The sequence below is a fragment of the Populus nigra genome, chromosome 10 (genome assembly GCF_951802175.1).
Source record: "Populus nigra chromosome 10, ddPopNigr1.1, whole genome shotgun sequence".
Lineage (NCBI taxonomy): Eukaryota > Viridiplantae > Streptophyta > Magnoliopsida > Malpighiales > Salicaceae > Populus > Populus nigra.
In genome coordinates, this window is record NC_084861.1 from 8,479,110 (window position 1) to 8,494,261 (window position 15,152).

Consider the following 15,152-nt stretch of genomic DNA (forward strand, 5'->3'; position numbering starts at 1 on the left):
AAGAAGTAAAGAAATCTTTGCATATATGCCAATTTATCATTAATAATTTATTTAAAAATAATATTATCTTTTTATTTTTTTATCAAAAAAATTATCCACGATAAATCACAAATATACAACTAGTGTATACATATTGCACGCCAATCCCTCTCAACGTATTTTGAGCTGTAAAGGTATATGAAAGTACTAAACTTTCATCATATCTCATTTCACTCCATTTTTTTTTTACAACTAAGATCTCAGATAACAAAAACATAAAATTTTAAATCTACAGTAATATTTTTAAAATTTCAACAGAACTTGCATGGAAGGAAGAAGAATTACATCCTCTATACAAGTTTTAAGACATTTACATAGTGCTGTATTATTGCATGAACGTTAATTAATTAGAATATTACTTAATTAATTAATAATGTGGTATTCAAATATCCATAGGTAGATTTCACTAATCCAATAGCGCACCTTGCGTGTTTGTTGTGGAAAAATAGTAAAAACTGACTCTTCTTGTATCAAAAGGTACTCTTACTATACGACTACAAAGAAGAAGAAAAAAAAGATAATAAAAATCAATGAGCGAATGTAATTGAATTGAAGCAGAAGTAAAAATAGAAAAGGATTATTATTATTATTATTATTATTATTATCATTAAATGTATCTGGATCTTTTGTAATTCCTGTTATTATTTTTATATTAGCAATTTCGCCTTCGTTTTCCTCGAGAGAGAAAGAAACTGATTAGGGATCCAAAACTTTGCTTGAATTCTGCGTTTCTTTTTATCAATTAGGTTTTTGCAGATTCAAAGCAGAATAAGTAAATCCCGCTCTCTTGAATACTGTATACAAAGAAAGAGGGAAGAGTTTTTGCATTTTATTCGTAAGAGCAGAAGAAGAAAAGAGAAGACAGTCTGAAGGGCAAGTTGGTGGAGAGATGGATTCGAAGAGGACAGAAAGTACATCAGCACCGCCGCCAGTCCTTAGAAAAGACCCCTATGAAGTGCTGTCCGTATCAAGGGATTCTACTGATCAGGAGATTAAAAGTGCTTATAGAAAACTTGCTCTCAAGTATGCCCTTTCTTTGTTGCTACTATACTATTCAATTTTTTGTTTGGATTTTCTTGTTGTATGTGATTTCTGAGCTAATTATGGGCACTGCTAGTTTGCGATTTCTGACCTAAATCTGTTTCCTTGAACCATGCTTGAATACAGCATTATGTAAATTTACTCGACCGAATTTGTTGTTGGGTTGGTGCTCCTATCGCATAATTAAGTGACAAAATTGGAATCAGAACAGTGGGAGCTGATTTATGAACAGTATATTTTCAGATCCCCCCGCGGAAAGATAGCAGCTCCATGAGCTGGAATTTCATTTTAAGCATGCGAATAAATTGAATAATCTATGAGTATGATGCATTCATGTTGTGTGGGGACTGTTTGGTTGCTATGGGAGTCATCGCGTCCCAATGTGTGCTCTACTTACAGTCTTATGCTATCATCCAAAATGGGTTTCGTAGATGCAGGCCATCAGCCTGATTAAAGGTGGGAAATTGAGGTCGATGAATTGATGAAATTGCTTTCCCTTGATTTTTCCATCCTGGCAAATGAACCAAGTTACAAATGGTCCTTCCTTTTCATCCCACCTCTTGCCTTCATTTCCTTTCGTCTTCTACTAAAACGGAGTACCAGGCTGCTTTTAACTGTAAAATGCTTGGCCTTAGAAATTGTACATGTTGACCCTTATCGGTGTTTTCAGATATATTGAAAATCGAGTTCCACTCGATTAACATTTCGAATCTATATATCCACATGATATAAATGGAATAAGATAATAAAAAAGTCCTATAGATTCTTTTCACTGTTTAGAAAATGCGATAATGAAAAGATGCTTTGGAATTCCATGAGAAAGAGAATCTATACATCTCATCATCAAATCCTTTCTTATATTCTCTTTTAGATAAGTGGAATTTTTTTTTGGCAAATTCCATATATTCTTCTCTTTTGCAAGATCTTTCATGCTCGTTGCATAACATCCCATTTTTGTTGTATGGTAATCATTTGTTAAATGACAAGGTTGTTGGTCAAAATTGATTCAACCTGCTTACAATCTTGCGTTAACTAAGAATTATACTTGGACAGGTATCATCCAGATAAAAATGCCAGTAATCCTGAAGCTTCAGAGCTTTTCAAGGAGGTTACATATTCCTACAGTATATTATCTGACCCTGAGAAGAGAAGGCAATATGACAGTGCAGGTTTTGAGGTGCTTTTTTGTAGCTGCCTCTCTGTCTCTGTCTCTGTAATTCTGTACTATATTTTCAATGCGAAATGTTTAGTGCTCCATGTTGTGAAAAATGATACTGGATAGAGTAGCTTGATTAGCCTTTTTGTGCAGTTCGCATTAAACTGGAACTAACCTATGGGAGTTATAAAAGACATCAATCAGGATCGCTACGGCACACTTTATAAAATGCTGAAATTACCAAAAATAGGAATGACCAGTGAAACCTAAAAGATAACAATAAATAGAGGTGCAGCACCACGACAAATAAACTTGGTAATAGCTTTCTCTTGGCCATATTTGCAGTCCCACTTTGCGTGCGTCTGGTTTTCAAGGGATGTCTGGGCATTCATTTACTTTGTCCTGCCAGTTCTGAATAATTGCATTTTTTTGCACTACATAATGTTTCATGTTAACCCGCTCTAGAGTTATTAACTTGTCAATTCATACAAGCTGGAATGATATTTGATCTTATTTTCTCTCCTCTTAATGTTTGCATGTTATGTGTTTTAGTTATGGTGACTTGTCCTAATTTTTTGGACTTCTATAATCATTTCTAATCAGGCTGTGGATGTTGAAAGTGTGGACATGGAAATTGATTTGTCAAATCTGGGAACTGTCAATACTGTGTTTGCTGCATTATTCAGGTAATTTGAGTTGGAAGTATTTGGATATTGTGTTCTTTTTTTGGTTCAAAGGAGAGGTTCGAACCCAAGACCTCTTGATGGGAAAGGTACACTGATGCCAGTTGAGTTACAGCTCCTTGGCTATCGTATTGTTTTTTTTAACTGTTTTTAAGTTTCCTATTCTGTTGTGTATAGCAAGCTTGGTGTCCCAATCAAGACTACAATTTCTGCTAATGTTCTTGAAGAAGCTCTCAGTGGAACTGTCACAGTCAGACCCCTCCCTGTTGGTACATCAGTTAGTGGGAAGGTACTTGTGATGTTTATGTCTGGTATAAGTTATAACCATACTCTTTCATTTTTATTGACCTGTTTTGAGCTTAATTGCAGGTGGACAAACAATGTGCCCACTTCTTTGGCGTGACAATAGATGAGCAACAAGCTGAGGCAGGGATTGTTGTGAGAGTAACTTCAACTGCACAAAGCAAATTTAAGGTTATTTGAGTTCCAAGTGCAATGAATATTAGGAGTTTTTGGTCCCATGCTCCACCACTTTATATCTGCTTCCACTACTGTTCTTTATGCAAATATAACAAGCTTTGTATTGCATTTCTTGATTTGCAGTTGCTTTATTTTGAGCAAGAAGCTAATGGTGGCTATGGTTTGGCCTTACAGGTACTATTATTTTCTTGCACTCCTTCATGTTTATAGTTTGTATTTCTTAAAGGAAAAAAAATCTTTAAAGTTTTGGACTGTTGTGTTATTTGATAAAATTATGAATGAAAGCTTAGAGAACTTTTGTGCTGTTTTAGCTTTAATTGCCATATTTCTCCATAAAGTAAGCATGAATGAAGTTTTGTATCTTTATTCATGGTATGACAACATTTTGTTTGTTTATTGCCATATCTTTACTGCTTACCATGACTTTGGATGGCAATTTTGCTTATTCTTATGATGAGGGCTTGTTGTTATGACTTTTTTTTTTCCAGTTACTACCTATTAAACCATCCAAGTTCCAAAACAACTCTTCAAATTCTATGAATATCAATTTCCAACCACTTAAAAGGCACCCTTTGAGGTTTTGAATCTCAATTTTTGCAAGCATAATAATGTAATTTTGTAGTTTCAGGCAGCAAAAGTTAATTTTTAATCCTTTCTCACCAGTAAATATACCAAAACAGATTATACTTTTTCAAACTAACAAATAGTAAATAATTTATATAATAAGATGAAAAGAGAGATTTAAAGAAGAGTCAGAGATGTGGAGAGAAGAGAGGAAAGAAGAAACAGAGAGGAACATATAGCTTCCTAACGAAGTTAGAAGTTCAAAGTTGTTTATTGGGCAAGTTGTACCAACCATAGGGTTATCCTCTGTATATGGATTTCCTGTCTTGCTGTTATGTAGACTCCGTTTGGGAACCGCACCGCATTCCCTAAATTTTTTTTGTTAAAAATTAATATTTTTTTTTGTGTTTTGGATCGTTTTGATGCGCTGATCTCAAAAATACTTTTTAAAAAACAAAAAAAAATCATTTTGATGCATTTTGACACGAAAAACACTTTGAAAAGCAACTGCAACCACATTCCCAAAAAGACTAGTAGTATTGCTGACATGTAATGGTGGATTGATGTGGGGCTTTTAGCGAACGACTCATAGCTACTTGATTTTATGGTGGTGAAAGTGAGCCTTGAAAGTGTCTTTATAAAGCTTTGAGATTGTGTGGACAACATGCATCAGAGGTTGCATATTACGATTCACCTTAAGAAAATCACAGATTGAATTCAATGGATTATTGGATTCCTTGAGCTCTTGGCTAAGAGGTGATTCCTTATTGAATTTAATGGATTGTTTTTTTCCCTCAACATATATTCTTTTTGGCTCTTCTCTTAGCAATCAGTGAGGAAAAGAAATGTGCCAAAAGAGTGTTTACCTCATGTATACTCCTTGGAAGCCAAAAGGGTTGTACTTACAATCTAGTTCATCTCTCTCCTATCTGATTAATTATGAGAGCATCAGGAAGCACCCCAAAGGAGGATGTGGGGGTTCATTAAATGGTAGTACTAACTTGTGGATGATAAAGGTGTTGATCATTATAAAATTTTCTTGGACATGTGTGAATGGCACTCTCTTAGTCAGGAAGATAATTGTGGCTTGAACATTTGGTGATGAGCTCCTTCTATCAGATGACTTGGGCATATCTTCATAATTGTTTTGATGTTCTTTCTTTTGCAGTGATACTTTTTTCTAATAATGTTTGTTGCATTTTGCTGCTGAATGACCTTTGATATTTAGGGTGAAATTCTTTATGTTGGAAGTTTCAAATTGAGGCTTAGTCAAGTAAAAGAAATGGCTAACAGGAAAAAAGGCAATATTCTTCCCAAAAAATTGGTTTAGACTGAAACATTTGATCTCAACCACCACCTTCCGATAGTGTAGCATATATTTGAAGGCTGTTTAGAGATTTTTGGGATGGCTTTATCCTTTACTAAGGATTATAAATATCTTTGAAAAAGTTTGGCTTAGCATTTCCTCTGTGTTGAACGGTACATGCTTAGTTTGATCAGTTTTTTGGGTCAAGCTTAATTGCTTTGTGGTCAAGTGAGTTTGTCAAGCTGCTTTGTGATTATAATCCAGAGAGAGAATAGATAGCATATAAGTGTTGCTACACAGGTGCCAAACTTCCTGTATCTTTATTGTTTTATGTCTCTCCATTTACTTTCTCTTTTGACAATTTCAGGTATCAGAGTGCCTAGGACTTCATGTCATATGATGAACTGATCTTGGTTCTGGCAAACATTTCATTAGCCTTGTCCCTTTACATCCCTTACCTGCTGTTTAACGCTACTATTTTATCTTGCATTTGGACTTGTGTGTAATTTAATGAGGAAAATCTAGAAATTTCTTGTCTTTCTAAATAAGGATATGAGGAGCATATTATCTCAAACATCACGAGTTTGGTAACTAGATTGTAGTTGCCTCATTTCTTATGCACTTATTTTAGTTGTTCAAATGCAAAGATATTGCTTATTCATTTCAGATTTCCCAGGATGTTCAATTTGAGTTCCATGATTACCTTGGTATCAACGACATCTCATCCTAGCATTTAACAACTGTTAGGATTTATGAAATTTCCATTTCTTATGATAATGTGCTCCCTGGAAAATGTTATCGCCCTAGCGTATTTGCTTGGGCCACTTGGACATGTATGTGAATTGAAATCAGTCACAATCTAGTGGTGTCATAATCATCACATCTCTATTGACTCACTTGTGGATTCCGCAAAACTAACTATATTACCATCTCTGTACAGGAAGATAGTGAGAAGACTGGCAAGGTGACATCCGTAGGGATGTATTTCTTACATTTTCAAGTGTACAGAATGGATTCAACTGTGAATGCGGTATGAGGTTCCATCCTGTTACATAATTTTTTTCCTTGTCATTTTACTTTGGTGGATATTACTTTTTTTCTCTTATGTGGCTGAAGTGATCTTTTTCTACACAATGGTGCTGCAGTTAGCTATAGCTAAGGATCCCGATGCTGCTTTCTTTAGAAGGTTGGAAGGTCTTCAACCTTGTGAAGTTTCAGAACTGAAAGCTGGGACTCATATATTCGCAGTTTATGGTTGGAATTATTTTGTGTCTTTTGAGTATGGATTAGCTGTCTTGCAGAATTTATATCGCTCTGACATTCACTGAATTTTGTCAGGAGATAATTTTTTCAAGACTGCTAGCTACACAATTGAGGCACTTTGTTCAAAGACATATGAAGATACCACAGAGAAGCTCAAGGATGTTGAGGCTCAAATTCTTAGAAAAAGAAATGAGCTACGCCAATTTGAGACAGAGTACAGAAAGGTAGAATCTGCTTCTATTGATGTGCCTTCTATCACTATTTGCTGATGCCCACATGTCCTTGAAATTCACTTACGATGTTTTGTAGGCTTTGGCACGCTTCCAGGAAGTAACCAACAGATACAGCCAGGAAAAGCAATCTGTATGTTATGAAACCTCGATGTCTCTTGTCAGATGGTGTTTTTCTACATGTTTGCAATATCTGCCTTCTAACTTAATAAAATGCAACTGCTATACTTGTGCATGCATATACGTATTCTATGTATTGTAGATTTGCTCTGAATTGTTTTCTGGAGCTGGGTTATTTGCAAGAGGAGAACAAGATCATCTCGTCATACTGCAACATTTACCTTAGATGTCCTCTTTACTTGCTTCAGAAAAGATATGTTATATGATAAATGAAAGGCGAAATGTTTCACAATAAGGAATATTAAGTGATGGTAGCTTCTTTTTTTTTTTAGTTTAATGTGGGTGTCCGGACTAGCTTGCGCGCACCTCGACTATGTTTGTTTATGAGGTCCACCGCGTAAACAGTCTACAACTTCTTGCTGCCTGCAAGTTCTGAAAAGCTTTCTGCTTAAATCTGTTTTCCCTGCCAAATTAGTATTTGATATCTGTGATAACGGAACTCAAGTATTGTTTTCTTTATCATGGTTGAATCATAGCTGGCATAGATTACTCTGGCTCTGTATCTTCTGGTCACACTTTATGCCAAGGGTAGAGGTCCTTTTTGTTTGGCTGACCTCATCATTTTGGTTGCTGCAGGTAGATGAGCTGCTGAAACAGCGGGATAGCATACATGCCTCTTTCACCGTAACCAGGACGGTGAGCTACTTAAGTAATGGAAGTACGAGCAAACTTCTTGGTGATGATTCAAAAGCCGGGAGTCCAGTGGAAGATGGAATCTCTGATGGAAAGGATAAATCATCCAAAAAGAAATGGTTCAACTTGAGCCTTAAAGGGTCCGAAAAGAAGTAGACTTCAAAAGGTATTTAGATGATTTTGTATTGTTTCGAGGGATTTGACTGGATATCCATTATTGGATTGAAGTACTTGGATCATCCACTTAGCACGCAGAGACTTGCGCCTTATACTTTTTGTTTGATATTTTTTCCCTCTTTAGGTTTTACTGAGGTGGTTTATTAATGGCTTTTTCTGATATGTATCTGTAATTTTCATAGTTTGTATGTAACAGTATGTATAGTTTTAGTTCAAATTCGCCCATCTTCCTAGTTCATGTAAAACCTGAACATTTGTTGTACTGCATCCAGTGAAATAAAACCCTTTTTTATCAAATTGTTTTTTTGTTTGGAGTTATATTAAAATATTTTTTTATTTTTAAAAATTTATTTTTGATATTAGGATAAAAAATTTTAAAAAATTTAAAAAATATTTTAAAACTAAAAAAATATTTTTTTTAAAAAAATATAGATTGCTGAACAGAGCCGAAGTAAGTTGGTTTTACTTCTTTTTATTTTTAGTTATTATGTTATATATATACAGGAATGATTTTTCATAATTTATCTAAACATAAATGACGATTTTATCATCCACTTGTATCTGACCAGTGACTAGATGTTCAACTACTTCAATCATGTTCTTACTTCTGAATAAATATATTATATATTTCCTCGGATGAAGACCATCTGCAGGCGTTTTCTGTGACATTGTATTTAAAACATTTGTATATGTCGGAAAAATTCTCCTCTCATCACTAGTACAAACAAATATGACGGTGTGATGCACCAGGGCTTGTAGCCCAGCGGCAGAGGTAAGGTTTTCTTGTCTCTGTCACCTGGATTCGAGTCCTAGCGTGCACGTCTGTCACCCTCGCGGTGTTTTACATGCCTACTGAACTTGCAGGGTGTTTAGTGGGTCTGAGAATTAGTTGTGGTGCGCGTAAACTGGTCTGGACATCCCAGGTTACCAAAAAAAAATAAAAATATGACGGTGTGATTCTGAAACAATTGTGAAAACACAAAATTGTACTATTTTATATGGAAAAGCAACAGGAATGAAATTTCATCAGCGATGCCTTGACAACGAACTTCCGCTGCCAATTTATAGTACTTATGGGCGGAATTTCTTGCCGGCACCAGAAATGGCTTTACTTAATCTGTGAAATGTCGTCAAGTGATGTCTTTCCCAACGAGATATCTTATTTTCGTCAGGAAAGCGTTTTGTATATAACAGTTAAATTGATGACGAACTTTTTTTTCTGACAAAATAATCCGGGGGAAACTTCGACGAAATAAGGTACACTTGTCATATAAAAGCATATTTAAAAAGTCTACGAATGCCATTATAAGGAAAAAAATCAATCGATATCATTTTCATTGATGGAAGGTTAGCAACATGAGATGTATTGAGCTTGGCACGTCATATGATTGCCTTAAGGTTGGTTTAAATGTCGAGGTCGATGCGTTCTCAAAGAGACATCCCAATAATTGTGATTCAGGATTTTTCTAGAAGTTATTAAATTCAGAATTAGGAATGCACGCAAATTTAGGGATTGGAGAGGGGGCACTCCGTGTGTATAGCCAGAGCCAGTTAAGCCCAGAGAAGAGAGAATGTTATAAGCTTAGTTGCTACATTAATCTTAAGAAACAAATGGTTTAGAATCAACTTAAGTATTATCTCTTCAATTTATATCTAAATACCTCCAATTCTATTGCTCAAATCCCTATCTGGCGCCTATTTTTGTTACTGATTTGACAGTCGAAAATGGTCAAATGACTAATTAAACACATATATACAGAGACTAAGTTATAATTTACTCTCGGTATAAATTAAAAAATAATCTGCGATGATCATGGAGTAATACGTAGAACAGGACCATCTTAGGTTATCTGTTTAAGACAAACAGTATAGAAACATGACTTTATGCGCACAACACAACGAACATGAACTCCATAACATCAAACTTCTTGTCTCGACCTGTACGTGTTGAATTAAAAACCAATTTGCAGCTGTGGTTGGATTCTTGTATCTACTTGGATTTTTCAAACAGACAGATTCCTCGAGTGCTCAAGGATTGTTTAAGGGTACGTGAGGGTATTTGTTATAATAAGCACACAGGACAGTTATGAACTGCTTGAACCCATCTTCCTTTGTGTTTTTTTTTTTTTTTTTCTTCTGTTGAACCCGTATTTAGAGACCAAGTCCCACAAGCGCACTCATAAACTTATAAGTTATAGCAAAGAACTCGATGAAATCCAATATTTATTAAGATAGATTCCCTGATTCAGTCTTGTGTAGGTTTCTGAATTTCTTGTTGCCTTTTTACACGTGGTATGAGAATTTGCATTTGCTGGCAACTGATCCAAGCCTTTTTTCGTAGAATTTTTTTGAAAAGATAGAAAACTAACAAAAAAAAAAGAATTTACTAATTATAAATGGAGACCAATCTCTTTCGGGGCTTTATAAGCTAGCGGCTACCGTCGCTTATTTTAGGCAACATAAATCTTTAACACATGAACAGTATAGTCTGCGAAATATATATATATATAAAGCCCACAAAGACAAACAAGGCATGTGGATCAAACAACGATCTCTCATTAACGTTTTATTTTAATTGGATGGGTTACTCTTAGATTAAGAGTATTGTACTCTAACCTAAGATAAGAGAAGCTTTGTTATTTACCAGATTTTAAGGTGGTTGGTACAATTAATTTATCAAACTTATAAATTTAGCCTTGAAATTAGTAACATAAGGTTGTGTTTACTATCTCTATTTTTTTTTAAAAAAAAATACTCTTTATAGAAAATAAGGAAATATGTTTTTTTTTCAGAATAGAAAACAAAAGACTTATTTGACTTAAAAATTGAAAATGCTAAAATGAATGACCATAAAATATTAGGTAAATCAAACAAGATCCTTATTTTTAATTAATATAATGAAGAAATTGAGAAACAACTAATGACATGTTTTCCAATTTTCTTAAAAAAATAAAAAAACATGCGTTTCAAGAAAAAAATTATCGTTTTTTAAATTTTTCGTTTCTTAAAAAAAAAAAAAGTAAATGCAATCTAAATTCCCCACTTGCTCCTTTTGATGATACAACATGATAATTCTATTTCACAAGTACAACGTGGGCACATTGTAATAGATGGACCATGCTATATAAGTGTGATTATTTATTTAAGTAGCGGGAATTGCGCATAGACTAATTACTACAAAATACAAGGGACAAAAACTTTAATATAAAAGAATTAACTGATGAACTCTAAGTTCTTGTCATGTCATGTGCTGATGCTTCCCAGCCCCATGGCTTTGGGCTGGATGCTATATATTGGTGTGTTTGTGTAGGCGTCTAGTGTCTTGCTTTTTCAGAAACCAGAGCACATTTATTTTATCTCACTGATTGACCGAAGCTCTCTACTTCCAAACTTATTTCACTGGCTTCTATTTCCTAGACCAAAAAAAAAAAAAAAAAGAACGAAAATCAGACACAAAAGCTTGATGGGATTCATATAGCAATCATTTATTTCCTTAAAACGGCAGCCATTCTAGACGATAGTCGAAGCATAAGTGCTTAATATCATGTTAACAGTATGATTAATTTTTAAATTTGGTTTTAGTAAGATAGGCGAAGAAAGGGTCACCTCACATGACATAAAGCTAACTCCACTCAACCACACTCCTACTTTTCCTACCTAGTTTTTAAATGAGGTAGGTAGCATCACTTGGAATACATGGAAGGGTTGATGGTGATGCGTCAAGAATTAAGAGTGTGTGTGTGTGTGTGTTACATGTTGTTTTTTTTTTATATTAAAATAATATTTTTTATTTTTAATATGAATTCATTCAAATGATTCAGAAATATAAAAGGAAATTAAAACTAGAAAAAAATTAAAATAATTTAAAAAACAATACTACTACACCGCAATACCAAACAAATAATCGTATTTAAATCGTACCCGCAATGTTTGGGATTGTTTGAAAAAAAGGAAAGGAAAGAATAAAGGTATGAACATATCCATGAAAGGGGATTTCCAACTTGAAAACCAAGTCACATTGGGTCTATCTTTTTATCCTTTATGGATGCTTCCAAAGTAATGGTTGCGAAAGGGAACAAGGATGATTAGAAAGTTAATGGAGTTCTAACATGATAGGATCATGTCTGAAATAATCCTTCGCTAATAATGTATTTTATATTGACTCATTGGTTAATTTTCTTCGATAAGCACTACTTTGGTGGGCCATCTACATGATTCGGGTGATCTTATATGATAATATCGGCATCCCTTCAATCAGTAAGCATGATTAAGACCCCTAAAAGTGTTTTTTATATTGGAAGGTGTAAGCCATCAACGAAGAAGGAAGAGGACAGATGTTGATGAGGGAAGAGGTCTGATTGGACAATTCTTTCACCACCCTAGCTACCTAAGGCCCAGGCCCTACTGCTGCTTAAGACTCTCTCATGTGGGCCCATCGGCACCCATGTGGGCCCCATCCTAGGTGTGTCCCACCAAAAGTTTGTTCAAAGAGGGGGGGAGAGACCAATTAGATTTACCCTCACATGCGTCACCCTCCATCAGTGGAGAAATCCTTGTGCCTGTGCTAACCCACCCATCTTGACAATTCATATATATAATCCCTTCCTTAACCAAGGCGGCCTCCCTCCTCCCTTCCGCGCATCTTCTCTCTATTATTCATGCTTTTGTTAGGCCTAAATAATTTATTTATTTTAGGGTTTGTCCTTTATTCGTAGTTATTAACTTCATTAGAATATTTTTTAAAAACTTTTTTTTATCTATATTAATATCATTTAAGTTTTCTTAGTGTCCAAGACGATATCATCTGATTTTTTTTAATAAATTAAAATATCATTATTTTGAATAAACTAGATTCACCTGTTAGCTTGTGAGTTGGAACCCTAACCTAATTAGCTATGGGGGGGGGGGGTGTGGGTTGTTTAGTTAGTGGTCCAACCTCTGGTTTTTTTCTAACCTTAACCTTCCCGGGATTAAGAAAGACCCTGAAAAGACATCATTGGATCTATTATCATGCTTAGCTAGTGTATAGTTAGATGTTTTTAAAATATATATTTTATTTATAAAATATGAAATTAATTATTATGTGTTTTTTTAATGGTTTTGATGTGATGATATTAAAAATAAAAAATATTTTTAATTAAAAAATATCATATTACTAAACACAAGCAAAGATGAACAGGTCTAGGAACCATTATTCTAAGCTAATAGAGATTCCAATCTATCTATATTATAATTATATTTAAATCTTCTTAATGTCCTCAAACGAACATTTAAGCCCCGTTTTAGGGATTTCATTAAGCATAGCGGGCCCCACGTAGAACTATTCACCAACGGGTCATCACAACTATCCCATCAGATCCTAAGCCTTCTATGTATCTCAGTAGTTAATTATAAACTCGATAAGATGAAAAGGAATCCTTGGTTTAATTTAAAAAAGGAGAGAAGGAGTCGACAAAGGCGCCATGCACATAACAACCGTTGATCATGATGACTTGACCTTTTGGTTTCTCTTACAAGTAAAACACATGCACGGATTTATATAACTTATATTTTGTAGTGAAAAATAAGTTTTCCATGCCCACACGTATCTCTAAAGATCTTTACAACAATATCTATTTTAAAGTCAGTAAAAAAAAATTTATTTATGCTCTCATTCAAGTGGGTTATTAGACAAATTAGATAAATCTCTCTCTCTCTCTCTCTCCCTCCCTCTCCCTGTTGTAGTTTTAATTATTATAGGATAGATTTTTATATATAAAATAAAATAAAAACAGATGATTTTAGTTTCTATAAAATTAAATTAAGTTTAAAACACAAAATTATACATGAAATTCAATGTAAAAAATAAGAATTATTTAATTAACAAAACGATTTTTTTCTCAATAGCTAGTTAGAAAAAAAGTTAACCTCATACAAACGGTACTTTCTTATTGAGATTCGGAGAGATCTCTCTGGAATAAATAAAACAATATAGCAATGAAGATTTCAACGTCAATCACGCAAACATCCTTAACATTAGCACGTAATGACAGGGCCACATGATATATAGTTGTAATTAAGCACCTGAACATTCATCTTCGTTCAATTCATATTTGATTTTTCACCCACCTAGCCAGTCCCGTGAAGTTTCTTGTTTATTTGTTACACACACACACACACACACACACACACACACACACACGTATACAGTATGCTTGCCCTCTCAAATAAGTTAAAGCAACTAGCTAAACCTAAAGCTAAATCTCCAGCTTCTCATGTTGACTTCAATTCACTAAAAAAACTTCCACCACCATTATAAGTGAGGGTAGAGAGATAGAGACAGATAGGGCTGAGGGCTGAGAGCGGAGACACAACAGTGAGAGAAAAAGTTATATGTATATATCATGTGAAACATGCGCATGTAATGCTATATATGCAGGACAAGTGAGATGGTGACACGTGGGCCATGAAGAAGTGATTAGTGTGGGACTTTGATATATGGTGTTACTTAGATCTTGAATGTATCTAGTTGTTTTACGACATGGATCCTATGATGCATGTATTTAATATGTTGCATGCAAGGGTCAGTGTTTTGACTTTTGAAAGTGAGTATGGTGGGCGGCGGGTGGTGGTGGTGGCTGGTTGGGTGTGCGTCTCGGCTCCTGAGATCGAGCCAAGGCATGCAGTAGCTTTGGACTTGAGAGGAAGAAAGATGGGCCAAAGGGCTAAAAATGGAAACAAAAGACATGTCAACGGCGAGAGGGGGAGTTATGTTTTGCAAAATTTGGGCATTTTGATATTTAGAAGTTGTGATATGATCAGTCAGGAAGCAGAGACATGGTCTTCGCGATGTCTCATTGGGGTTCGTTCCACTGAATTCATTTGATGGCAATAAATTAAGATTACAAAAGTGCCAGATCCTTAAAAGATGATTAACGATATGGTTATAATTAAGTGCACATTTTCTTTAAAGAATGTTTAATCAAAGTGATGGAGAAGACGGACGGCATCAACATTATATATATATATATATATATATATATAGTAGAAATTATGGTACATGTGCCACGTACGAAGTGGTTACTTAGGACTTGTCCACTATGGGAGTTGAGTGTTAAGTATAGCCAATAAATTAAAAGTCTATGCATAGTTGATCGAACCAATTTGTTAACTTGTAATTGGTCTCCTTAACTATACTTTTCATCATCACTGAATTGAAAGCTAGTGGTCCAGATCATCTGTGCACAGTTTCCTAACCTAATAATCTTATATAGAGCAAAAATCACAGTTTTCATCATCAATAATAAGTTTCCTCGCTCGTTGCAGAACTTCAATAGAGCAAAAACATACTCCGAGGAATCTCTATGTGCATGATAATCTTGGCTCGAGGGGGGTGCTACGGAGTCTTATTGTCTTGGAAG

General features: G+C 34.7%; 1 protein-coding gene across 1 annotated transcript; it reads left to right on the forward strand.

Annotated features, from left to right (window-relative positions):
- Positions 1–440: 440 nt before the first annotated feature.
- Positions 441–8,049, forward strand: LOC133705589 (chaperone protein dnaJ 15-like). The gene is made up of 12 exons (XM_062130878.1): positions 441–516; positions 786–1,062; positions 2,134–2,257; positions 2,840–2,922; positions 3,097–3,208; positions 3,289–3,393; positions 3,523–3,573; positions 6,210–6,299; positions 6,415–6,523; positions 6,608–6,756; positions 6,842–6,895; positions 7,519–8,049. The coding sequence occupies exons 2-12, from the start codon at positions 929–931 to the stop codon at positions 7,729–7,731; spliced, it is 1,224 nt and encodes a 407-aa protein (XP_061986862.1). The 5' UTR covers positions 441–516; positions 786–928; the 3' UTR covers positions 7,732–8,049.
- Positions 8,050–15,152: the final 7,103 nt, after the last annotated feature.